This window comes from Sinocyclocheilus grahami, unplaced genomic scaffold (assembly GCF_001515645.1).
Source record: "Sinocyclocheilus grahami isolate Dianchi unplaced genomic scaffold, SAMN03320097.WGS_v1.1 scaffold666.1, whole genome shotgun sequence".
Lineage (NCBI taxonomy): Eukaryota > Metazoa > Chordata > Actinopteri > Cypriniformes > Cyprinidae > Sinocyclocheilus > Sinocyclocheilus grahami.
In genome coordinates, this window is record NW_015505845.1 from 197,947 (window position 1) to 225,562 (window position 27,616).

The 27,616-nt window shown below is 36.9% G+C and overlaps 3 protein-coding genes across 3 annotated transcripts in view; all 3 read left to right on the plus strand.

Moving 5' to 3' along the window:
• Nucleotides 1-4,061: 4,061 nt before the first annotated feature.
• LOC107558906 (cadherin-1) lies at nucleotides 4,062-6,417 on the plus strand. Its single transcript, XM_016242605.1, has 4 exons — nucleotides 4,062-4,118; nucleotides 5,288-5,419; nucleotides 5,833-6,061; nucleotides 6,152-6,417. Exons 1-4 carry the CDS (start codon nucleotides 4,062-4,064, stop codon nucleotides 6,415-6,417), a joined length of 684 nt encoding a protein of 227 aa, XP_016098091.1.
• A 4,144-nt stretch (nucleotides 6,418-10,561) lies between these two features.
• Nucleotides 10,562-16,836, plus strand: rhoac (ras homolog gene family, member Ac). The gene is made up of 5 exons (XM_016242620.1): nucleotides 10,562-10,649; nucleotides 12,926-13,081; nucleotides 13,633-13,753; nucleotides 14,686-14,816; nucleotides 15,967-16,836. The coding sequence occupies exons 2-5, from the start codon at nucleotides 12,926-12,928 to the stop codon at nucleotides 16,138-16,140; spliced, it is 582 nt and encodes a 193-aa protein (XP_016098106.1). The 5' UTR covers nucleotides 10,562-10,649; the 3' UTR covers nucleotides 16,141-16,836.
• Nucleotides 16,837-20,235: 3,399 nt separating this feature from the next.
• Nucleotides 20,236-27,616, plus strand: part of LOC107558907 (RNA-binding protein 10-like) — a 19,057-nt gene continuing 11,676 nt past the window's right edge. The window contains exons 1-3 of the mRNA XM_016242607.1: nucleotides 20,236-20,252; nucleotides 23,061-23,112; nucleotides 24,732-24,801. Of these exons, the coding sequence (XP_016098093.1) occupies nucleotides 20,236-20,252; nucleotides 23,061-23,112; nucleotides 24,732-24,801 (139 nt within the window). The remainder of the gene's footprint in view (nucleotides 20,253-23,060; nucleotides 23,113-24,731; nucleotides 24,802-27,616) is intronic.

The window sequence follows — 27,616 nt, forward strand, 5'->3', positions numbered from 1 at the left end:
AACATGCAAGTTGCCTCTAAATAGCATTTTAATACAAATAAACCACTAATAAAACTGGGCCTTTTTTATAGAAGCAGTCAAAGTGCCTGAAATTCAGTGCCCACTGACTCCTGCCTATGGTGGAAACAGTAAAATCAGCATTATGGAGGAGATATTTATATATCTGTGGTTTGGTATATTAAAGGGGGCAGTCATGGCCTAATGTTTAGAGCAGGGGTGCCCAACCCTGCTCCTGGCGATCAACTGTCCTGCAAAGTTTAGCTCCAACTCTAATCAAACACACCTGCCTTTAATTTTTCAGTGATCCTGAAGACCTTAATTAGTTGCTTCAGGTGTATTTGATTAGGGTTGGAGCTGAACTTTGAGTCCAAGTGCCTGAAATTCAGTGCCCACTGACTCCTGCCTATGGTGGAAACAGTAAAATCAGCATTATAGAGGAGATATTTATATATCTGTGGTTTGGTATATTAAAGGGGGCAGTCATGGCCTAATGTTTAGAGCAGGGGTGCCCAACCCTGCTCCTGGCGATCAACTGTCCTGCAAAGTTTAGCTCCAACTCTAATCAAACACACCTGCCTTTAATTTTTCAGTGATCCTGAAGACCTTAATTAGTTGCTTCAGGTGTGTTTGATTAGGGTTGGAGCTGAACTTTGCAGGACAGTCGATCACCAGGAGCAGGGTTGGGCACCCCTGGTTTAGAGGGTCAGACTTGTAATCTGAAGGTTGTGGGTTCGAGACTCAGCACAGGAATTGTAGGTGGGGGAGTGAATGAACTGCTCTCTTTCCACCTTTCCCCAGGCACTGCAGCCAATACAACAATAAGACTGAAATTCAGTCTGCAAGCACCATTAAAAACATTTAATTGTACTAAATTTCATGTGACACTTATGCATGTATTGTACAGAATGGCATCGCTCGGACTGCTGAGCGAATCATTGGTACAACCCTCCCTTTTTTTCCAAGAACTGTACTCATCCAGAGTGAGCAAAATGGCTGGCAAAATCACTCTGGACCCCTCACATCCAGCACACTCCCTCTTTGAACTGCCATCTGGTCGACGCTACAGAGCTCTGAGCACCAGAACAGCCAGACACAGGAACGGTTTCTTCCCTCAGGCAATCCATCTCATGAACACTTGACAATAACTGTGGAACACACACTATTTATTCACTCATACACTTATCTAACACACATACTCCGTCTACATTTCAATTTGTACATAATATACCTGTACATACAACTGTCTATTGTTATATACTTGTACATACAATTGTCGATTTGTATATTTTTATTCCTCATTTACTTGTTCTATTATCTGTGTTTTTTTTGTTCGGTCACTGTCGCACTGTGGAAGCTTCTGTCACAAAAACAAATTCCTCGTATGTGTAAACATACCTGGCAATAAAGCTCATTCTGATTAGTAAACAACTGTAAACTTAAAGGAATAGTTCACCCAAAAATGAAAATGCCCCCAGGGCATCCAATATGTAGGTGACTTTGTTTCTTCAGTAGAACACAAACGGAGATTTTTAACTCGAACCGTTGCAGTCTGTCAGTCCTAGAATGTCAGTGGATGGGAATCACGGCTTTGAGAGTCATAAAACATACACAAACAATACCAAATTAATCCCTGCGGCTCATGACTATACATTGATGTGTAAAGACACAAAACGATCGGTCTGTGCAAGAAACTGAACAGTATTTGTTTTTTTACCTCTGATTTTCACCGCAATGTCTGAACTGTCCTGAGTGCCTTTGCGTGTACGTTTTATGACTCAAAACCGTGATTGCCATCAACTGACATTATAGGACTGACAGACTGCAACGGTTCGAGTTAAAAATCTCAGTTTGTGTTCTACTGAAGAAACAGTCTCCTACATCTTGGATGCCCTGGGGGTAAGCAGATAAACATAACATTTTCATTTTTGGGTGAACTATCCCTTTAACAACTACTGGGTACAGCAAATACGTTTTACTCGCCTACCAACAAAAGGTAGATAAACTAATTCTGACTTACAGCAAACCTACTTGTAAATGCAATGATTAGCATGAATCATTGCAATGTAATCAAGGACAATTAAGGCATACAAGTAAGGAGGAAACAATTGTATTTATCTTTGTCAACAAAAGGCACGTGAAAAATGCTGATCTATTTTCTAGGTTTACTAGTTAAACATCATCTAAAGAAACTCCATGTCTTAATGCCATTTCCATTAAACTCAAGTGTTTTCACATGAGCTGCAGGAAATGTAATAAAGCGAGTGCATGCACTTATTGTTGAAAAATAAACAGTGTGATGTGTCAGTCATAAAAGAGCTTCATAGTAAAACTCAAATCCCTCACTTGGAATTATAGGCTGTTTCTGGCCTGTCATTCACTGCATAACTTTGACAGTCATTTCTTCTGTAGCTTCACCTGGCTCTTAAAAAAACTGATTAGATATTGGGGCTCTGTGAATGTTTCTTTGTGAAACAGAAGGGACTCCAAATACTCTGACTCTTTGGTCGCACTTTATTTTAAGTTCCAATTCTCACTATGACTTTTGCCTCAAACTCCTAATTTGCTGCTTATTTATAGTTAGTAAGGTAGTTTGGGTATGGGGTGGGATTCAGGGATCTAAAATCATGCATCAATAAGCTTTATAAGTACTAATAAACAGCCAATGTACTAGTACTATGCATGCTAGTTAATAGTGAAAATTGGTCCTTAATCTTACCTTAAATGGTTTCTTTTTTTTTTTCCAGTGGCAAAATCAAGCTTCCATATATTTGTGCACTGACTAGATTCACAAAACAAATGTTTATGTTATCAGTGTATAGGTTTACTAATCACTTTGTTCTGTTTGTCTATTAATAGCCCAACCAAGTTATATTGTCTCTTCTGTTTTACCTTGCACGATATTAATAGCAATCAATAGTCGACTTGTCAGCATTGCCGAACTTTTGTACTAACTGTTTTCAACAAGTCAAAACAACAGCGGAACTTAAGCTACTTACCTGATCATGATACATATGTCTTCCTTCATTCATTTCTTTGTGTCATGATGTACCTACTGTGTAGGAACAAGGCATGCGGAGACGACAGAGAATATCACAGTGAACAATATTTATTAGACCAAATAACGACTCACATGCAGGAACACACACCTTGCACAGGGGATTAAAGTTAGACACCGGACAAAGGAACCAAGGCACAGAGCACTCTTTAAATACATGACTAACGAGGGACTCAACAAGAAACACCTGAAATCAATGAACACAATCAACATGGGAGAAACTATGTCAAGGAAGCACATAGGGAGCAAAACACAACAACACAGGAATACAAGGACAGTTCATGGGCATGACACTTTGTTGATTTAGTTTATTATTATTATTATTGTTGTTATTGTTGTTGTTGAGTGCCCTGAGCCATCAGATTTTCGCTAGAGAGCCAAAATTTACAGAATTATACCGCTACATTAAATCCTAAAAATAATAGTATTAATGATGGGCAATTCTCAAATAGGGATGAACATAAACTTTACCTATGTAACATCTGTATCTGTTTTCATGTAGATTGTGTAATCTAGATTTGGTACACCAGTAACACATTTCTAATTGGTTCAAATCAATCTTCCCTATTTAAATCATCTTTTTTGATTAATTGATTTGGTCTAACAAAATCTTTTGGTGTGACCTATGTGTATTTATGTTGTACAATTAAGACTCTTCAATGAAACAATGAAAGTGCACTTTAGGTGAAAAGTCTTTTCAAAAAAGTCAAAGTCAGAGACATCTGATCATTTGGTCATCTCCTTTGACTACGGTAAATGCCTTTTTCTTTTCACAGAAGACCTCTGATCTGACACTATATTTAGAAAACCATAACTGATCACAAATGGCCAAATGCTGGCGTTATCTTAGTTGCATGCTGTTGTTCGATTTAACAGATTAAAAAACAATGACATTTGTATTTGTTTTCCACTGGGCACAATTCAAATGAAATCCTCCATGCAGATAACAGAATATTATGATTTTAAAACTAACTCTGGAAATACTGATAACTGCGTACCTTAAAGCATGAAAAGCAGTCAACAGAGCTACATTAAACACATTACACATGGAGAGGCCTATACTGTATGTTCATATGGCTTATTTACAGTACATCTGTTTTACAAACATTATTTACTGAGAGTGCAACTTTCATGCAGTATGTTGTGTTTAATCAGGAATAGGAAGTGGGGGTTGTTTGCTTGGAAGGACATAAATGGATTCATAAAATATCTGACTTATGAAAGTTATGCTCTAGGGAAACAAGCTGAACTCATTCCATAGAACACAACATTAAACACACTGCCAACAGGTAAACACTCTTTGAACAGAAGGCCTGTTTTGAATCTATGTTCAAGTTCATGCATATATCATTCATTCTAACATTTGAAATGTGTTTATTTTCAATTTAAATGAAACCAGAACCTGTTTTAGTAGCCTCTCATACTTCTTGTTTTCTGTTCTGTTTAAGAATGTCTGGACTCTTGCCAGACTCCTTCATGCTATGTTATCATTTCAATATTAAAATGAATTAAAAGGTTTTTAAGATCATTCCGATTTTTTGTCAAAGTGTTACAATTAATTAATTATAATTAGGTAGCTTCTTTTTCTGTATTTTATTAATGTATTTTTATTTTATAGATTTTTGGTTTGATAAAATTGTTTCACTGGTAATCGTTATTTGAAAAACATCATAAAAACATAAAAAAGAAAAGATCTGCAATAAAATAAAAGGCCTCTAAAGACCGTTGTGACTATGGTCAATAAATGTCATAATATCGCTGAATAAATATTTCACTATATGTAAAAATATATATATAGTTTTAAGGTAAAAACCGATTACGATATGTACACTTATTCAAATTATTATTTTTATTTAATGATTATACCACACAATATTATTAGAGCTATTAAATTTAAATGTTTCCTGAAACTGAATGCAGAGAATACATTCCCAAGAACTTGACAGACGTGTTTTTTCCCTTCTCTTTAACATGCAGAATCGTATTTGTCATTTTGTCTTTTCCTGTTTCCGAAACTAGTTTTTAACAATGTATTCGCAATCTATACAATACCCAGTCAAACGTTCGTGCTATTAAACTACTTACCACATTCTAGCATAAACCCCAATCTCATTTAGTATTAGGAGTTTTTATGCATGCTTTTGAGCTTTTTCGATCAAAAGGTCAAAGATCATCTGACACAGATATAGTTCAGATATAGTAGCAAACTTTGCTGTGCCTTTTTCAATGCAGGAGGCCCCAAACTACACTATTCTGGTTGAAGCAAAGGATCATGGAGAGAAGATGCAGCTCTCCAGCACAAGCACAGTGATACTGAAAATCATCGACAAACACGACCATCCATCAGAATTCACTAGGAAAATGGTAAGTAGACCAAGTGTAAACTTGTTTCTGTCTTCAGAGCTTTCAGATGTTGCTATTTAGGTAACACTTTATTTTGATGGTCCACTTTTGACCATTCTGTTGACAACAAGTCTGATTAATATCTACTAAATATTTATTAAGACATTCTACTGACTCTAAGTAACTCTGCAAGTGCATGTCAACTTATTCTTACCCTAACCCTACCAGTCTACTAATACTCTACTAACACTTAGTAGGTGCAACATTACTCATAGCCAACAGTGTGTTAAAGGGAACATCAGAATAAAGTGAAACCAGTTATTCTGATTGAATTGTTTTGATTAGGGTTATATACCTCTATCACTGATTTGAGACTGGTGTTGAACATTCTAGAGGAAACTCCAGATGCACATTAATGTCCTTTCCAATCACAGTTTATTCAGAAAGATGCTAGCGACTCCTCAGTATTGAAGATGATGAAGCAAGTGGGTGTAATGGAGAGAATGGAGTCTGGACCTATGCTGGAGGCCAACAAACTGGCCATGTGTCTGTCTGAGGAGATGACTGACATTACAGCGCTCAGCCTAGCCCTGTACAGCCCACCAATACACTTCGAGCTGACTGGAGACGTCCAGGGGAAATGGAGGCTTCAGTCTAACTATGGTAATAGAAAAAAATATCATCTTTTTAAACACTGTAATAGCAAACAAATGTGCAATTCCATTTTCTGTTTTGTTTTGTTTTTTCTCCCAGGTACATCTGTGAGGCTGATCAAAGAGAGCGCCGTACAGGCGGGCGATCATCAACTCACCCTGAAGATCTCTGACAGCCAGGGCCAGCATTCAGTCCAGACCCTCTCGCTGCTTGTGTGTGACTGTGATGTTTCTGCAAACTGCAAAGACCCAGCAACAAAGATGAACGTCACTGCCATCGCTGTCGTAATCCTCAACATCCCGGTGCTGCTGGGTAAGAGCAGGATTTCATGTCAAGCACAATCCTGGGTTTCACATTCACTTTGAGCAGTCGGCAGAAATGCTTGTTGGGTTGATCTAAATATTTTATTCTGCAAGCTGCCTCTGCATTATATTACTGGAGGATGCATTTTAATATCAAAAATATTCAATAAATTGTAAATTGTATATGAATCAGTATACACTACTATGCAAACGTTTGGGTCGGTAAGATGTTTATTTTTATTTTTTATAGAAATCAATACTTTTATTCAGCAAGGCTGCAATAAATTAATTAAAAATAACCGTAAAGACATTTATAATGTTACAAAAGATTAATCAGCGCAACTGTTTTCAACAGAAATCAGAAATGTTTCTTGAGCAGCATATTATTATGATTTCTGAAGGATCATGTGACACTGAAGACTGGAGTAATGATGCTGAAAATTCATGATCACAGGAATAAATTACTTATCTAAATATATTCATATAGACAACTGTTATTATATATCATAATAATATTTCACAAGATTACTGTTTTTACTGTAATAATATATTTTACTGTAATTCTCAGGGGAAAAAAGGTACAAAAGCTGTCACTGGGGCACACTTTTGTACCTAAATAGTCTATATTGGTACCTTAAAGATACATATTAGTACCTAAAGTGTACCTATTAGTACCTAAAAGGTACAGAAGTGTACCTTTTGAAAAGGTACCACCCCAGTGACAGCTTTTGTACCTTTTTTTCTGAGAGTGAAAAAAACGTTTGAATGATAGTGTGTCTGAAGTTGTGTATCTAATAATTGTGTGTGTGTGTGTGTGATTTAAAACAAAAGGTATCCTGTTGATGGCGTGGTGTCAGGTCAGAGCAAAGAAATCTGCAAAGCACCAAATGCTTTTAGTGGAGGAATCAGAGCAATATCTTAGCCCTGACAGCATTGAAACACGTTGAACTTGGTTGCATGGTAAGCATTATTTTTGCAGTTTTATTCATTAGAATCATCTAGCACCAATTGCAGCTATTTTAGCAGGATTTGTTGTTTAAATATCCTTGATATGATGTTTCCGACTGTGTAAATGAAAGGGTCTATTAAACAGCTAGATCTAGATCCAATCACAGTTTCTGCTGCAAATTATGCACCTTGTTAAACCCAGAGGCTCAGACTAAAGTCCTCTATTATCCAGGCCACAGCTTTACTTGATGAACTCCTCGAGCCAGAGCTGGAACACAAACGCTCCCAGACTTCAGTCACGCCACTGAATGTGCGGTGAAAATATAAAGGACATCAAAAACTGATGTTGATCAGCGCACTATATGACTGACTTCTTGCTTTTACGCTGTGAATTAAAAGGAAGGGCTGCTTTGGTTGTTTTAAATGTAATTCTGCTTTATGTGCATGGTGTGAATGTGTCATATATTTATATCAGCTCATGCAAATGTGAAATCATTCATAAACAACCCTTACCTCTTGCTAAGACTGGGTATTCTTACACTGGTATATTTATAGTTTTTACTTTTTAAATGAAGGAATTTTAAGAATTATAAGTGAGAGATTGTTCATGTTTTGTGATGATTGTTTTTTTTATATTTGTTAATTGTAATTTATTTATTGCAGTCAAATAAAAGGAAATAAAAATAATCTGTTGCTTATCTATTTTAATTACAACCTGTGTGGCCTAAATTGTCCTTACTGGCCTTTGAACCTCCTGTAAGTGGATGTTTCACTGATTTCCACCTGATGGCCTTACACACCCAAATGGAATAAAAAGGAATGTCTTGGTCTTTTAAAATCTGGCAGTACAAGTGCACACATTCATAATGAGAATCATATCACCAGAAGACCATCACCCAATACAGGGCACATTCACATTCCTTCTGAGAGACATGATTTGGCAAATTAGACAGAAACCTGTTTTTTCTTTGCTGTTCAGATTCTGTCAGCAGGAGGAAAAAATACCATGTAACACAAGGAAACACTGCTACTTTAACTAGCGTAATTGTGAGGAATGTGTAAGGCACATGACTGCTGTAAGGTGATTAACAATGCATGCATGTCTGTCTAGGACTTAGGCTTGTTTAAGATGCCTTTTTAGCAGAGTTGTTAAACTAGTGAGCGATATAAATAATATAAAAAACATTATTCACAATTAGTTCAACTTTGAGCATTTTAGCCCCGTGGAATTTTTAGCACATTTTAGACAATTCAGTTGAAGCTCTTATTGTCATTTAACCTTGTGAGGAAGCAAAATTGTGTTTCTCAACAGGTCTGCTGCTTATTTTACACAAGACTATTTTGAATTTATATAATTTTTTTGACTGACATGAATACTTCTACTACACATCTGAAATCGCCATTTATTCTGTGATGGAAATGACATTATTAACATTTTGAATGAATAAACTGACTCCATTGTCTTGTCTGGACTCATTTCAAAGCTAGAATTTTATGTAGGCCTAAAGATGCATACATATTTAGGGCTGGGGTTTTGACACAAATTTCACGATTCGATTCTATTCTCATTCACAAGCTTGCGATTCGATCCGATTACCGATTTGATTCGATTCAAAATAGGATATATATCAGGTACAATACATGCCAGATTTTCTCAAGGAAAAAGAAAAATCTCAACTAATGCTGTAAAATACACACGAGAGTCAGCTGGCGCTACATTATCATAATACTGAAGGTTAAAATTGACTGATTTGTTAAAATTACACTTAATGACGTTTTTAAAATAATAAAGTTGCAATTACATAATAATATTTCTACTTTTTTTTAAAAAATATAAACATAACGGTGGCTGTCATTAAAAACTTGCTGGATTTATTCAAACATAAATTAAACACTGAAGAACAGTAAAATGTATAATTATGTTAGACGGTGCATATATTTTGCAAAATGCCCCTCTCTACAGTTTATTTGTCCATCTGACTAATGAGTTTATCGAATATGTTTTTCTGAGGTAATTGTGACATTGTTTACAAGCCGTTATATTGACGTCTTTGCAAAACACTGATTTGAGAGATTACACCATATTTTTTACCCAGCCCTGTAACCCAGGATCACATGTGATATTTTCCTTGATAAATATTGATGTATTATTTATCTCTCTCAGTTTTATTAGGGGCAACATTGTAGCCTGTGATGGAAGTGGTGAATAAATATGTACATAGCCTAAATCACTTGTAGGCTACACAGTACTGCAATGATATTTTAGTGTGGATGCTCTGCAGTGAATGGGTGCCGTCAGAATGAGACACCAGGTAGCAGATAAAAACATCACAGTAATCCACAAGTCTGTGCTTATATTGCTTTCATTATGTTAGATGGTGCATATATTTAGCAAAATGCCCCTCTCTACAGTTTATTTGTCCATCTGACTAATGAGTTTATCGAATATGTTTTTCTGAGGTAATTGTGACATTGTTTACAAGCCGTTATATTGACGTCTTTGCAAAACACTGATTTGAGAGATTACACCATATTTTTTACCCAGCCCTGTAACCCAGGATCACATGTGATATTTTCCTTGATAAATATTGATGTATTATTTATCTCTCTCAGTTTTATTAGGGGCAACATTGTAGCCTGTGATGGAAGTGGTGAATAAATATGTACATAGCCTAAATCACTTGTAGGCTACACAGTACTGCAATGATATTTTAGTGTGGATGCTCTGCAGTGAATGGGTGCCGTCAGAATGAGACACCAGGTAGCAGATAAAAACATCACAGTAATCCACAAGTCTGTGCTTATATTGCTTTCAGCAGAGAACTATCTTACTCTGAAGCAAAGGTTTGATGTTAAAAATGTCACTTTTCATTTCACAGGACATTGATTGATGCTGGAGTGGTGTGGGTTATTGGGATGTTTCTATCAGTTTTATTTATGTATCTCTCTCAGTTTTATTAGAGGCAACATTGCAGCTTGTGATTGAAATGGTGAATATTTGCATAGCCTAAATCACTTGTACAGTAAAATGTACATTTATCCGTTTGTTCAGATGATCATGTTTTTGTTAATGTTTTGGGATGGAATTTCATAATTTAATACAACACAAAATATATAATGCAAGGAGGCCTCTGGTTCCAGGTTTTTAAAGTGACTTTAATTTAACGAAAAGAAACCAGTTGCAATCTGCTAGTTTGACTAGATAACTTCCAGTGGCTGAGTGAAGAGAAGGCAGCAGTGCAGTGGTGTTGAGTCGTGGCAGCACTGGAGATGGGCGGACTGTAGAGCAGCAGCCAGGAACAGACAGCAAAGCCGATACTTCCCCGGAGCACAGCAAAAAGAAAACGGTAAATGTTTCTAAATGTTTCGTGTAAATGCATAAAGTTAAGGAGCATGGAAGATCGCGTGCATTTGCACTGATTTATGGATTTATATTCAACGGCCTGAAGTCACGCACTGTGACTGTAAACACACACACACACACACACATATATATATATATATATATCCACACATTTCACAGGAGCTGCATCATTTATGCTGATGGTTGAAGACAGCAGCAGCTCATCACGATCACGATTAAACCTCATATGAAGCCGAGTCGCTTTCTTTCAGCCTTTTATTCTTTACATAAGCCGAGTTAACGAGACAATATTAAACGATTAATGAACCCCACAGTTTAAACCGCAGGTTACAATCAGTGTTTCGGTGGATTAAAGCAAGCATTGCTCTTGTTTTACTTCGGTTTGCTCTTTCTTAGCAAAGATTGTGTCGCTTACACCGCTTTCCTGAAGGACTGCAGTCAGATAAATGTTCATAAAACTGTGCTGTACACGGTTTCTTAACGCCTTGTTTGCAGCATTATGGGCTGCCGACCCTTTTGTTTCTGAGAAATGTTAGCCAGCCCTTTCACTTCACGTCTATCGCTTGCAAGGCGAGTCTGTTCTTAAAGAAACACTGTTCTTTAGCGTGCTAGTAACTTGCATGAGTTAATGTTGTGTTGTTTGTGAATGGATGTTGTTATGGTGGGGTGCGGCGACATGACTGGGTTCTGTTCATCAATCCATCGATCTTTACACGCAGTAATACACCTAGATAGTCGTTAATGTTGTGTTTCACGGTTACAGCATTTATCGTTTGGTCGGTACTTGTGGGAAATGTTGTTTTCTTTTTCAACATAGCGATACAGGTGCAGTGTAACTTCCGGTCAAATGATATTTCCGCAGCTGTGTTTCCGGTTCATGTTGACTATAGGGATGGGCCATGCCCCTTATTTTGTTTTCGATACCGATATTTTTCAAGGCAGTATCGTCGATATCGATACCGATACGATACTTCTGCACTAAACCTTTACATTATGAAATGTATTAAATGTATTAAATTACTAAGAGTAAAATGGGTAATGAAAACCACTTAACTTTATGTTTAAAACCCATTTTAACTCGTTTAATCCCAAAGTTTTCCCAGACATGAAAATATCCAAATGATGCGTCATTAGTAACCCTTTGTTTGTTTTTTGGGAAGTGTGTGAAAAATTGTATTTTATGGTCAGTCACAATTGTAACCGGTGGGATAATGTGTGTACTGTATTTCTGCAGTCTTAAAAATGGTTATATATACAATAGCCCAGCTATTTAAAACCGTTTGATCACATTCTAGGGTTACTATTATGCATAAAAAGCCCTTATACAACATTGATAGGAATACTGAGATCAAATACAAAAAATACAACCATCAACGCATTTCAAAATTGTTTCTTTTTTGTAACATATATCATCACGTTTTTATATTAGTGCTACCAGTATTACAACATTAATACTCTAACTTATTTGTAACATTTGAACTTTTGATTTAGTGCAATATTTTGTACTGCCATTAGGGACTGCCAGTGAATGGCTGTTGCATGCATTAAATGCAACCTTTTTATTCTGACAGTGTATGATTTCTATTAACATTACAGAATAGAACATGATCAATATTATCTTTCAACGTTCAATTTAAATAATTGTAATTGCACAAACTATGTAGGCTACAATTTCAGTTTGTTTATTGTGAAATAACTCTGTCCTCTGATAAGCACTGTTCAGGGCTGCCGTTCCCAAAAGCTTTAATGCTTTCTTATGATACGTTTGGGAGACGCAGCCCTGTTTGAATGCGCTGTCAGCAGTGAGTGAACGCTCTCTGTGATGGATAAGTTCTGTCTTGCAACATTTGCGTGTGTTCAGATGAGCAGGAAAATAGTTCTATCCTACACAATTACTCGCGAACAAAGGTTATTCGTCCAATTCCGTGCATATTGTACGCATTATTATTATTTTTGTTAAATAAAAAAAACCACTGGTAAATAAAACGCACCTTAGTATCGATATTTTTTGTTTGAGTATCGATACTTTCGATACTCTCGCCAGTATCGATATATCGATACGCCCATCCCTAGTTGACTATAGAAATGATTCACAGAACACATATGACTTCAACATCTATCTGTCTATCTATCTAATGCAAACTTTGCATTTCTCCACTTTTAAAGCTGCTTTTTCACTCTTGGCCTCTTTCTGAAAATGCTTCAGATCTGTAAAGCTCTTTTTGCTTGTCGTTTGTCTGATCGCTCTCTCCTCTGCAGATGGCTGCCATTCGTAAGAAACTGGTTATAGTGGGCGATGGAGCCTGTGGAAAGACCTGCTTGCTTATTGTTTTCAGTAAAGATCAGTTTCCTGAAGTCTACGTGCCCACAGTGTTTGAGAACTATGTTGCAGACATTGAGGTCGATGGAAAACAGGTATGAAAGCACACAGTTTGTAAACCATTATTTTCACTGAGATGCACCATGAAAACAATGAATGCATTATAATAGCGTGTAATATTTACTTCAATAAGTTTTCGATGAGTTGAGTGAACTTACCAACTTGAATGCTATTTCTGCTGCTAAAGTTGAAATTTACTCTTGGGAATGTGTATACCAAAATACATCACCAGAACAATATTCAGTATTCTGTCCTTCCCCCGTCGCATAGATGCGGCTACGCTGGTGTAAGTTATACATGTACATTCCTCTTTTATACGCGAGACCGCAGTTGTTGTGTTATTTGAGAGAGTTTAGCACATTGGTCTCAGACTCAATTCCTGGAGGGCCACAGCTCTGCACAGTTTAGCTCCAGCCCTAATCAAACACACTGATCCAGCTAATCAAGGTCTTCAGGATCACTAGAAACCTCCAAGCAGGTGTGAGTTGGAGCTGGTAGGAGAGAAACACTGCAGAGCTGTGGACCTGCAGGAATTGAGTTTGAGACCACTGGTTTAGCACATTGACCGATATCTCTCTTCTTACAGGTAGAGCTTGCCTTATGGGATACGGCTGGACAGGAGGACTATGATCGGTTAAGACCTCTCTCCTACCCTGACACAGATGTCATTCTTATGTGCTTCTCCATTGACAGTCCCGATAGCTTGGGTAAGACGTCCTCGTAAACAATTAGATATTACTAGCCCATTCATCACACCTTAATTCTAAATGTTGAAAAAAGATACCATATTTTCAAGATTTAAGTCGGCATGAGATGAAAATCAAATGGATCTATTTTCTAAATGCATGTTATTGATCTTATTGTGAACGATTCACCCGTGCACATTTCTGTTTTGCTTGTTTTTTTAATGTTTGACCTCAAAATACCATAACTCAATTTTCTGGTGAAAATAGCAATAATTTAGTCGGCTTAACCCCGCCAATGCAAGTTTTCTTGCATGAGCCCACTTCCCAAAATCCAATCAACAACTGATGGATTGATATAAGTCCCGTCTTTATTTTGAATCCTCTTCTATGATAATTCATTACAAATGGATGTACGTCACAGTACGGAAAAAAAGATCTGTCAATATTTAAGTTTCATCTCGATTTTGAAGTCAACATGAAATAAAAATTCACCCAGTCTGTTTTCTTTTATTTTACTATTTCATTAGCACCTTAAGTGTGTTTCTCATAGTGGTAAAACCAGTCAGCTAAGAATAAATACAATTTTCTAATGAACTGAATCATGAAACCTTCACTTGTGGTCTAAATACAATGCTTTCACATCAAAGTTAAAGATGCAGCAATTAAGCCACCAAGCAGAAATGCGTTTTCAAGAATGATCGGGTTTTCATCAGGTCTTTACATCAAAACCTAAAGAGACATGCACACTGAATTTGTACGAAGCTGAGGTAACCGGCAAAGATTCAGGGGCTCAGTTTTTATTAACGTTCTAAAACAAAAATATATATACCAATTAACTCAGTTTAAACAATATAAGATTATTTACTCTAAGCCATTACATACTTGTCATAATTAAAAAATTACTTGAAATATGGTTAATACAGTTACCACTCTCTCCTTTTAATCCATCACAGAGAATATTCCAGAAAAGTGGACACCAGAGGTGAAGCATTTCTGTCCGAATGTTCCCATCATCCTCGTTGGTAACAAAAAGGATCTCCGAAATGATGAGCACACACGAAGGGAACTTGCCAAAATGAAACAGGCAGGGTCTTTTTACTTAGTAAAGTGTATGATTCTTAAAGGAAAAGGTCATCCAGCAATGAACATTAGCTGAAAATGTACTCACCCTCAGGCCATCAAAGATGTAGATGAGTTTGTTTCTTCATCAGAACAGATTTAGAGAAATTTAGCGTCACATCATTTGCTCACCAATGGATCCTCTGCAGTGAATGGGTGCCGTCAGATCCCATGGGTGCCACTCTTTAGTTCTTCATTCTGACGGCACCCATTCACTGCAGAGGATCCATTGGTGAGCAAGTGATGTGATGCTACATTTCTCTAAATCTGTTCTGATAAACAAAGTCATCTGCGTCTCGGATGGCCTGAGGATGAGTAAATTGTAGCAGATTTTCATTTTTAGGTCAATTATTCCTTTAAACGCTGCAGAATGTCCAAGCTGCTCTTTTCCAATTAAGTGGATGGTAATGTATACTGTCAAACTCCAGTCAGCTGTGGTTAATAACAAACAAAGTTATTTGATGATTTTTGGAGGCGTTTTTTTTTTTTTTTTTTTTTTTTAAAGAGCTGGACAGTATAAATAACATCCATTTTCATTGTAAGCTTAGGTATTCTGCATAAAATTGTTGTCTTTTTAATGGAAGGGTCAATTTGAAAATGTTCTTATTTTAGGTGAAGTATTCCTTTGATATTGGGTAGTCACTAATGGTACGTTCAAGTCATGTCGGATGGATCGTATTTACGAGTTGAACGCACATGAACGCCACCACAAAGTCGTTATTACGAGTGGGAAACTCTACATTTTCTTTAAGACTTGAGTTTCCGAGTTGGGGGCGTGTCAGTGAGAAACATGGCGGAATCGATGGATGCAACGTCTGTAGTTGACGGTAAATTTTTGTTTAAATTGATAGTTTAGTTGTCCTATAAACTTAAATTGGTCATGGTCTTGTTACGCAGCTAGTTAATGAAATCCAAGTAAAAAAAATGCAGACCCTGTTGTATTTTCTTGTAATTTATTAAAAGAAGGTACACGCCATCCTGTGCCGACTAAACTGACTTGAACGCACCTGACGTCGTAATTACGACTTGTCAACTCGTAAGTACGAACGTCCCAGGAGGACTTGAACGCCGCATTAGACATGCTTGTGATATCTTTGAATTATTTCTTCACTCAGGAGCCTGTGAAGCCAGAGGAGGCACGAGACATGGCCAACCGAATCAACGCCTTTGGTTATTTAGAATGCTCAGCCAAGACAAAAGATGGCGTGAGGGAGGTGTTCGAGATGGCCACCAGGGCTGCGCTGCAAGCGAAGAAACGGGGCAAAAAGTCTGGCTGTCTGCTGTTATAGAAACCTGTAGAAGAGAGGAGGTCAGTTAACAGCCCAGGAGACTTCAGAGCAGGGAGGGAGGGATGATGGGACGAGCCTGGCATTCGTGTCCTAGTACCGGACTGATACTGGGACATCATGTCTGACAAACCAACGGAAAGACTTCAGGAACAAGATGACGTCCTTTCCTGTCATCACAAAGTTTGGGCTTAAGAGTTTTCTGGTCACATCAAGCAAAAAATAAAAATGAGATAAAATTTCCAAACGGACTCTATACCTAGGATATTTGATGTTATTCTTCTCCACCCACTCTTTAGTCCCAAACAAAAAAAGGTCTTAAATAAGCGTCCTGCCTTCGGCGACGGTTTTGTGCATTGGACAGATTGTATGTATGTTTGTATATGTAAGAATATGAATGTTAGTGTCAAATGAGCGCATGTCCGTCTCCAGGTCGCCAACTCTTCATTGCATATGCGTGTATCTGCCCGGCTTTATTCTGTTGGATTATGCTGTGCTCAACTAAAGCACACACTGAACATCGAAGTGGGCTGTATTGTGTTTAACCTCCCACTTCAGGCTTTTTCCTTTTTTATAGCTGATGTCTCAAAGGATTCTGGGCTGTACTTTAGGGATCTAAACCATTTAGTGATACTGATTTATTTAAAGCATACAGGGTTTTTTTTATCATTTGCATTTAGAAATAAAATATAAAGAAAATCTGATTTGAAAAGTCATTTTTTTTCATTCACTCAAATTCCTTCTCCTTGTGTTTCCAAAAGGGGTACTACTTAATACTGCACAGTGTACTGTACACTATATAGGGAGTGCAACAGTAGTATGCTATATTGTTGTCATGTAATGTCTTTTTCAAATTCGGACCTACTACTCTTTTCGCAAACATAACTCATGTTTATGTAACAAAAACTTATGTTTGCGAAAAGAGAAGTAGGTCCGAATTTGAAAATGACATTACATGACAACAATATTGCATACTACGGTTTCACTCCCTATATAGCAAAAAATACCCGGATGACCTACTATTTCCAGTAAGACTCTGAAGGGCACATCTGATGGACACCTTACAGTCCCATGAGGCCACGAGAGAGGAGTTGGATGGCAGTGGATCGCCTTAACTGTTGGTAGGTCACATAACAATGCCAACATGACAGATGTAGTATGCCTGGATTATATTCATACTATATAGAACATACCTTTTAATGATCACAAAGTAATAATAATAATAATAACAAACATTTATAGCACTTTTCATACAACTGCAACTCAAAGTGCTTCACAGGGGCTAAACAAAAAATAAAAAAACATTGACAATACAATTTTGCACACTAAGTAATCACTTATTCAAAAGAAGTACCTACTAAGTGTGCGATTTTGGCCGCAGCCTAACGGTTCATTCTGTGCCGTGTGCTTAGTATACTGCACATTTTGGGAAATGCGTGTTGTAGGCATACAAAATATTGCATACTACTCAAGAGTATATGAACATAGCCAAATGTGACCCTGGACCACAAAACCAGTCTTAAGTGTCAATCTTTCGAAATTGACATTTGTACATCATCTGAGAGCTAAACAAATAAGCTTTCCATTGATGTAGGGTTTGTTAGGATATGATATAATATTTGGTCGAGATACAACTATTTGAAAATCTGGAATCTGAGGGTACAAAAAACAAAAAAAAATCAAAATATTGAGAAAATCCCCTTTAAAGTTGTCCAGATGAAGTTCTTAGCAATGCATATTACTAATCAAAAATGAAGTTTTGATATATTTACAGCAGGACATTTACAAAATATCTTCATGGAACATGATCTTTACTTCATATCCTAATGATTTTGGGGCATAAAAGAAAAAATGTATACTTTTGACCCATACAATGTATTTTTGGCTATTGCTACTTAAGACAAAAATTGTTTTGTGCTCCAGGGTCACAAATGATTTTGGTGTTTCAGTCCTCCACGTCCACACTTTAGTGTTGACTGCAGTGAAGCACAGCAAAGCACTCTTCTGGAAGCTGAGATAATAAACGGGACACCCCTGCAGCAGAGGTGCCCAATCCTGCTCCAGAGTTCAGTTCCAGCCCTGCTTCTGCTGTCTGTAATCAAGTGCTCCTGAAGATCATAACTAGCTGGTCCAGGTGTGTTTGGTCAGAGTAAATTTGGCATCAGCTGTCTGCAGTGTAGTACATGTTTACTAATGGTTACCTTACAAAATACATGCGTTTGCATGCCAGTGTGTTTTAAGCCAATCAGCTGGAGAGTAGTGTCCCCGCCTCCCGGACTGAGGCCATCTTACACTGAGCTCTGCTGTGCATATACATATAACACTGTATCAGTTTCAACGCTTGTGACACTGCTGGTGTAACAGAGGTATTATGCGATTCAAATACTATTTTATTTGAAAAGTTTTGCGTATCTGGATGTTCGTTCTGTGGGCGCATGCGCGCGTTGGATTGGAGACGTGTTCTCTGAACTCATTCTAAGCTGTCATGCGCGCGGCTTTATTAAATGTACCTTTTGCAAATGATATTTATTTGGGGCACGCAGGGATAGAACTTTCGTTGACGGTTGTTGTGTATGCATTTAGATATATGTTTTTCTATAGATTAGTGTCAGGCTCAGTTTAGCATCTGCAGGACTGAACAACCCTGCAGAAACTACTGGATGTCTGATCTGACAGCGCATTTTGAGTTTTTCCAAATGGCGTTTAAGAAATGATATGCAAATTATTTTTTGGTTTGGACCCATCCATTGCATTGCATACAGCTCACGCTACTTTCCGTCCTGCCCTTACTTAAAATGATCAGTTGAGGTCAAGTAAAAAATCTTTGTTTTTATGCATTTTGTTTTATTAATGTGACTGTTGATCAATACATATTTCGTCAACAGTTGTAAATGAAGCTGGCCGAGAAAAAAGTGGGCGTTTCTGTCGATTTGCACTGAAGCATGGATTATGAGAGGAGGTAGGTCAAGAGTCCATCAGCCTGCAGTGTTACCTTCTCTTTTTAATATGAATTTGCATTTAACCACTGGATGGATTTGTGCATAAATATTTTGACCTTCATGCTGTTAAACCTGAATAGGTAAATGGCAAGTAACCAACATTAACTCTTAAATGTACTAAAGATTTTAGGTGTGCAACTACATGCAGAAAAGTATTTAAAGGGGTCATGACATGACTTAAAAAAAAAAAATATTTTAATATGTTCCTTGAGGTTTACTTATAATGTTAATATGTTTTTTTTTTTTGCACAAACTAATACATATTTGGAAAAATTTTATTTTAAAGTCGGCATGAAATTGAAATTGAAAATTCTTATTTTTTTTAATGGAATACTGTAGTGTTTATTATAAATCATTTATCCTTGCGCTTCATTCTTTTTTTTTTTTTTTTAATTCAGGTGCCCTCGTAATCTTTAATTAAAAACGTTAACCTCCCTTCCCCCTCAAAACGACTCCTCTTCTCTTCCGGTCACGAGCTATGGCGCAAGGGCGGAGCTAGTGACGTGAGGGGTACATAACGGGAAAAGCTGAAGTAGAAGCTTCACTTTATAGAAATCAATGCATTGACAAGTGCTGACGCAAGCCATGGGGGAGTACACTACCCTTAAAAATTGAAAGGATATTAGGATATTACCACAACATTACTCTTAGGACATCGCAAACTAATTTTTTTTAAATGATATTTATTTGGGGCACGCAGGGATAGAACTTTCGTTGACGGTTGTTGTGTATGCATTTAGATATATGTTTTTCTATAGATTAGTGTCAGGCTCAGTTTAGCATCTGCAGGACTGAACAACCCTGCAGAAACTACTGGATGTCTGATCTGACAGCGCATTTTGAGTTTTTCCAAATGGCGTTTAAGAAATGATATGCAAATTATTTTTTGGTTTGGACCCATCCATTGCATTGCATACAGCTCACGCTACTTTCCGTCCTGCCCTTACTTAAAATGATCAGTTGAGGTCAAGTAAAAAATCTTTGTTTTTATGCATTTTGTTTTATTAATGTGACTGTTGATCAATACATATTTCGTCAACAGTTGTAAATGAAGCTGGCCGAGAAAAAAGTGGGCGTTTCTGTCGATTTGCACTGAAGCATGGATTATGAGAGGAGGTAGGTCAAGAGTCCATCAGCCTGCAGTGTTACCTTCTCTTTTTAATATGAATTTGCATTTAACCACTGGATGGATTTGTGCATAAATATTTTGACCTTCATGCTGTTAAACCTGAATAGGTAAATGGCAAGTAACCAACATTAACTCTTAAATGTACTAAAGATTTTAGGTGTGCAACTACATGCAGAAAAGTATTTAAAGGGGTCATGACATGACTTAAAAAAAAAAAATATTTTAATATGTTCCTTGAGGTTTACTTATAATGTTAATATGTTTTTTTTTTTTGCACAAACTAATACATATTTGGAAAAATTTTATTTTAAAGTCGGCATGAAATTGAAATTGAAAATTCTTATTTTTTTTAATGGAATACTGTAGTGTTTATTATAAATCATTTATCCTTGCGCTTCATTCTTTTTTTTTTTTTTTTAATTCAGGTGCCCTCGTAATCTTTAATTAAAAACGTTAACCTCCCTTCCCCCTCAAAACGACTCCTCTTCTCTTCCGGTCACGAGCTATGGCGCAAGGGCGGAGCTAGTGACGTGAGGGGTACATAACGGGAAAAGCTGAAGTAGAAGCTTCACTTTATAGAAATCAATGCATTGACAAGTGCTGACGCAAGCCATGGGGGAGTACACTACCCTTAAAAATTGAAAGGATATTAGGATATTACCACAACATTACTCTTAGGACATCGCAAACTAATTTTTTTTAATGAATATGACTTAACCTGATGGAGGTCTTTCTTTGATCTTTCTCTCGCGCGTGTAAGCGCGCTGTTAGGCATGTTTTGTGACGTTGCCATCTTCCTCAATAAATAAAAACTAACTGCAAACTGACATTCAGATCTGCCTCCATTTTGTTAGCAACACCCCAACTTCCAATGATCCAATTAATTCCCAAAGGACGAAATCAAGTCCCACCCCCTCGTTTCAGATGCCGTTTCACTCGGATAGACGTCACAGTAGAGAAAAAAAAAGACAATCGCTACTTCCGTTTCATGCCGACTTTAAACCCTCAATCTGACCATCTGTGTAAAAAAACAACCTGTTTTAAGGGGCGGGTCCTTTAAGGCTTCTCCGTAACCAGCCACTGTTATGATTAGCTAACGTCATTGCATAGGAAATAGTATCAATGCCCCCTCGCTATTGCCTGTGAATGTTTTGACAACATGATAAAAAAAAAGGTCATTTCTAAAGCATTATAAAATCATTTACTTGTGATTTGCGGTGTTCTAGCCTAGTACCACTTCATCTTTCAACAAATGATTATTTTTAAAAAATTATTTCTGAACACTGACACTCCGATCAATCCTCTGACACGATCCGGGATGCCATTAAAAATAAAACTATCCACTTGTTCCTTTTGCTGGGATCCTTCTTATATCTGTACAAAGATGCGAATTAACTGTTTAAACCAAATGCAAACTCAATTTGTACTGACGACAGACTCCAGCATGTGGACTGTGTCAAGAAAGTGAACATGCATCTGTATACTGTATCCAGTGTAGACAAGATAGCGGTAGTGATTGAAAATTCTGTTTGCTTTTGACACGACACTCGCATTCAGCGTAATCAAGTGTCAGCCATTAAGTGACTGAACGCCAGTGGGATGGGCGTATGGTGAGAAGAATATTATTTGTCGATGTCTTGCTCTGGAGACAATGTTTATGCAAATGTTTGTGCCCGGGTGATGTCATCTTGCACCTCAGATCCAAATGAGCCATTTTTGGAGCTGGATTCAATAAATGTTTTGTTTAAATGAGGGACATTTTAAGCTATGAAAATTGCAGGATGGTTAAATGGTACAAAGACCTCTTATATGCCAAAAGATCAAGACAAATTTGATTTCTCATGTCATGACCCCTTTAAGTTCCTGCAACTGATCACAATTTATTTTTCCCTTTCAACATCAACTTTTTGAAGTTTACCTAAATAGTCCTTCAGTGTAATAGATGGGCTTACAAATATAGGGAAGCACAAGTATTCCATGTTGTCTTTTAGATGCCATAAAGCTGCATCTATAATAACGAAGTAGACGGATGTTGATTAAATTAGTTTTAGATAAAATGCCACTTCACACTGCAGGATGCTGCTGTCACTGCTTAGTTTAAATATATTTGATCTACCACACTGACAGTACATGATTGCATATGCTTGGTTCTTGGCTGGAGCAAGATTGTTGATTGTACTCACCCTCAGATCATTCAAGATGTAGAGAGTTTGCTTCTTCATGGGAACAGATTTAGAGTAATTTATCATTACATCGCTTGTTCACTAATGGATGCTCTGCAGTGAATGGGTGCCGTCAGAATGAGAGTTTAAACAGCTGATAAAAACATCACAATAATCCACAAGTAATCCACACCACTCCAGTCCATCAGTTAACGTCTTGTGAAGTAAAAGCCTACGTGTTTGTACTAAATGAGACCAAATCAAGATTTTAATTTTAAAGGGGTCATATGAAGAACATTAAAGGGGTCATATTCTAAAAAGAACATTATTTTGTGTATTTGGTGTAATGAAATGTTTTTATGCGGTTTAAGGTTCAAAAAACACATTATTTTCCACATACTGTACATTATTGTTTCTCCTCTATGCCCCGCCTTTCTGAAACGCGTCGATTTTTACAAATCTCATCGGTCTGAAAAGCGAGGTGTGCTCTGATTGGCCAGCTATCCAGTGCTTTGTGATTGGCCGAATACCTCAAACGTGTGACGGAAATGTTACGCCCCTCACCATATTGTGATGCCTTTACGAGACAAAAACATTAAAACCCATTATAAACGAGGCATTTGTTGCATCCAGTGGGCACATAATTACGCTAAGAATGCTCCCACCAAATTCAACTGTTAACGAGGTTTGTCTTACTTTTATTTCTTGATATGAATACAGTAACCATTTCAGTAAACGTCTGTGGCATACTGTTACAACAGAAATCAAAACAAAAATAGAACTGCATTCACTTTGCAATAGAAATCTGTGTGGCAGTTGGTGTTTGTTTGCACTATAGACTTACATTGTACATAGTAAATAGTTTGTAAAAACTGTGGGATAGGTTGACATTTTTTGGTGTAATACATATCATGCTACAAATTACAGAATTTAAAGGAATAGTTCAGCCAAATCCAAATCTCAGGCAATCCAAGATGTTGATGAGTTAGTTATTTGTTTTCATTGGAACAGGTTTGTAGAAATTTTGTATTACATGACTTGCTCACCAATGGATCCTCTGCATTGAATGGGTACTTTCAGAAGGAGAGACCAAACAGCTGATAAAAACATCACAATAATCCACAAATAACCCACACCACTCCAGTCCATCAATTAACATCTTGTGAAGTGAAAAGCTGCATGTTTGTAAGAAAAAAAAAAAAACATAATTTAGACATTTCAACTTTAAACCATTGCTAAAATACACATCCTCTCCATAATTGTGTTTTCTCTGGTGTAAAACTCACCTTTTCTGAATCAGGAGAGAAATATGCACAGATCAAGCACATTCACAAGTGAAAACAGTCCAAAACAGTTCTGAACAAATATGTCAGTGGATGTTGATGTGAAATGAAAAAAAAGTTGACAGACTTTTTCACTGGAGGAAGCATTATTATGGATTATTTTGGCCAGAAGCGACTGTTTAAAGTTAAAATGCCTTAATGATGAATTTGTTTTTAATAAACATGCAGTTTTCACTTCACAAGATGTTAAGTGATGGACTGGAGTGGTGTGGATTACTTGAGGATTAATGTGATGTTTTTATCGGCTGTTTGGACTCTCATTCTGACGGCACCCATTCACTGCAGAGCATCCATTGGTGAACAAGTGATGCAATGCTACATTTCTCCAAATCTGTTCTGATACATAATTTAGACATTTCAACTTTAAACCATTGCTAAAATACACATCCTCTCCATAATTGTGTTTTCTCTGGTGTAAAAGTCACCTTTTCTGAATCAGGAGAGAAATATGCACAGATCAAGCACATTCACAAGTGAAAACAGTCCAAAACAGTTCTGAACAAATATGTCAGTGGATGTTGATGTGAAATGAAAAAAAAGTTGACAGACTTTTTCACTGGAGGAAGCATTATGGATTATTTTGGCCAGAAGCGACTGTTTAAAGTTAAAATGCCTTAATGATGAATTTGTTTTTAATAAACATGCAGTTTTCACTTCACAAGATGTTAAGTGATGGACTGGAGTGGTGTGGATTACTTGAGGATTAATGTGATGTTTTTATCGGCTGTTTGGACTCTCATTCTGACGGCACCCATTCACTGCAGAGCATCCATTGGTGAACAAGTGATGCAATGCTAAATTTCTCCAAATCTGTTCTGATGAAGAAACAAACTCTCTACATCCTGGATGGTCTGAGGGTGAGTAAAGTTTCAGCCAGTAGCATACTCATTTTGTCCAAATATTTTCTTTGAGGTCATGCCATGAGGTTTGGTGTAGTTAAGCGCTAGTGTTTGATCTTTAGATTCGGGCTCAACTGCAAGAGCAAGGGATCCAGCCCAGAGAGATTCGCCTCATGAGGAACAAGTCTTCAGGTAAGAAAGCTCTACTAAGGGGGCTTCTTTGTACCCCAGACTGATCTCCAAGTCTCTCTTCCACTGCCTTCCATATCAAGCCTTAACTCACTCTTGCGTCTGCCTAGTTCAATGTGTTATTTCAATACAGCCTCTCTCTTCTTTCTCACTTTCCTCCTGGTGTAGTTGAGTTGAGTAAAGATGCTGTTTAGTATTGGTGCTTTGAAACCTTCAGACCTTCAGGTCTTTAATTCCCTGCACATATTTTTGTTTAAGCCATCACTGCTTATTTCCAGTTCTCTATTGTGTGTTACTGTGTTACTATTTTAACCCTTGTCAGACTATTCTTAACCAGACAACATTAATGTAAACACTCACGATACATCCACAAGCATGGGAATAATAGAAACATGCACACTGGCACACACGCACAAACACAACTACTCCAAGTGCCAAGCTTGTTTCACATGTCCTGCCAGCCTTATCCCTCATCTCACTTTGATTTGCTCTTGTCCTGAAGTCTGGGGAAGATCTTGCATCTTACATTGTGTAAGTATTTTGCAATAGCTGTGTTGAGAAGACAAGTGTGTCTGACCATTACGTGGGCAATTTCTGGCTTTTTTTGATGGGTTTTGGAATTTTGTGTCTTCAACTAAAAGGGTGGACAAAATAATGTAAACACCATTTAAAAGGTTTTTAGTTTATTTCAGGTAATTTAATTGCACAGCTACAAAGGTGAGTCAGTGTAGGTTAATTCGTTTTAAGAGTAAGAGATGCTTTGAGGATTCATCTTTGGTCTGTGTTCTAATGGATTTACATTTGAAGAAGCCAAAGAATGCCAATTAAATCGGTGTTTTAGGAAACTCTTAAATATTGTTCCTAATCCATAAAGGAATAGCTAAATCATTATGTCTGATGACTGTAATACATCATTATAATTTACTGTAATATCATTTAATAGGGCCGTCAAGCAATTAAAAATTTGAATCTACATTTTATGCCGCCAGTTAATCACACTTCAATTTGGGCTAAGAAATTACCTCCAAAAAATAATTTAAAGTCATTATTGTGTTAAATAAGATCTGAATAGACTTAGCTTTAGAAATATTGATTCAACATAGAATTTATTACACCTAAACCTTTAAGGCTACAGTGTGGACCTAACATTGTTTTTAGAAGCTGCACCTGAAGTGCTGGCATTTTAGATACATTTCAACTTTCTGTACTGTCAGCTCCTGATACCAAGACGAATTTCTTGTGTGTGGAAACACACTTGGCAATAAAGCTCTTTCTGATATTCTGATCATTGAATATCACATTTGCAATCAAGGGGATATTTGAGGAAATAACAGCACTTGTGTGATATTGCTATACTATATCATATGATATAAATATGACAAAAACCCATACAAGGCATTTTTCCCTCATATCTTGAATTTTATGGACATATAACTGCATTCTCATTGGCTACGTCAATGCAGTCATTCGTCGTCCTGTTGTCCGAATACAAGAAAGACATAAGATAACATATAGGTCTGGGCGGGACAGGCTGCCTTAATAATTTGATTGCATAATTTTTTTTTTCATAATAAACGTATCAAATTAACATGTTAAATCAACTACTCTAATTATATAACAGAGGACCAGAGCCCCCTACGGGGAAACCCTGTTGCCATATCCTGTGGTGAAAACACCTGTAGCGATACAACTGAGAATGACTTCTTAAACAGCAGGATGAGGTCTAACACCTTCCATGATGTTGCTAACTACCAGATGTAAATGTCATTGTAAAAATCTTCTATACAATTTGTTCTCCATTACACCTCAAAGAAGAGCAAGATTCTCTTCTTGAATGGTGCTGTTCCCCACACGGTGTGGACTTGATGACAGCATTCCAAGGACTGAAGCTGTTCGAAGGCAAACAGTCTATATAGATCATAGATAATTATGTATTATCAGGTGTTTCCTTTATTTTTTCCACCCTATTTATGTGTCAGTGGCATGAAAGTATTATGGTAGAAGATTAAAGTTTAAGGGAAACTATTGACTTTTCAGGCATGTGGAATGGCTATAGACTACAGCTTAAAGATTAGTCAATTTAATTTAAATTAAACTGGTAATGGTTCAAATGTAATATATTTTTTAGCAATTAGATATCTTATGTTTTGTTTGCAGTATGACTGCTTGGAATGCCTATTTCTAAGAGCTTTATTCTTAAATCAATGTGAGGAGATTGGCTAGAGACCTTTAAACACAGTCCTTTGGCATTTCAGGCCCAGAGGTATCAACCTGTACTGTACAGACTGGTGTGATTTAAATTTAAAGTTTAAACCTATAATCAAAATAAGATTAGAGGTATTGTAAATTAGACTTGTATGCAAATTTTGTGGATCAGGCAGTGTCAAAATGTTTTAAAAACAACAATACAGAAAGTACAAAAGAACAGCGCATATATATATATATATATATATACACACAAATATATACAACTTTTTGGATTGTTGTTTTTAAAACAGTAGTGTATATGGTTCTCAGATGCTAGATTTTGTTGGTAACTCATCAGACATCTAATAGTTTTATGTGTACCCACATTTAATAATTGTTTTGTGCAATTAATGTTAAATTGGCTGGTGTAAATAGCAGAGGGACAAAAACATCCATCAGTTATAGAAGATTAAAGGGGTCATATGATGCGATTTCAAATTTTTCTTTCTCTTTGGAGTGTTACAAGCTCTTGGTGCATAAAGAAGATCTGTAAAGTTACAAAGACTAAAGTCTCAAATCCAAAGAGATATTCTTTATAAAAGTTAAGAGTCAGCCACACCTACCTAAAACG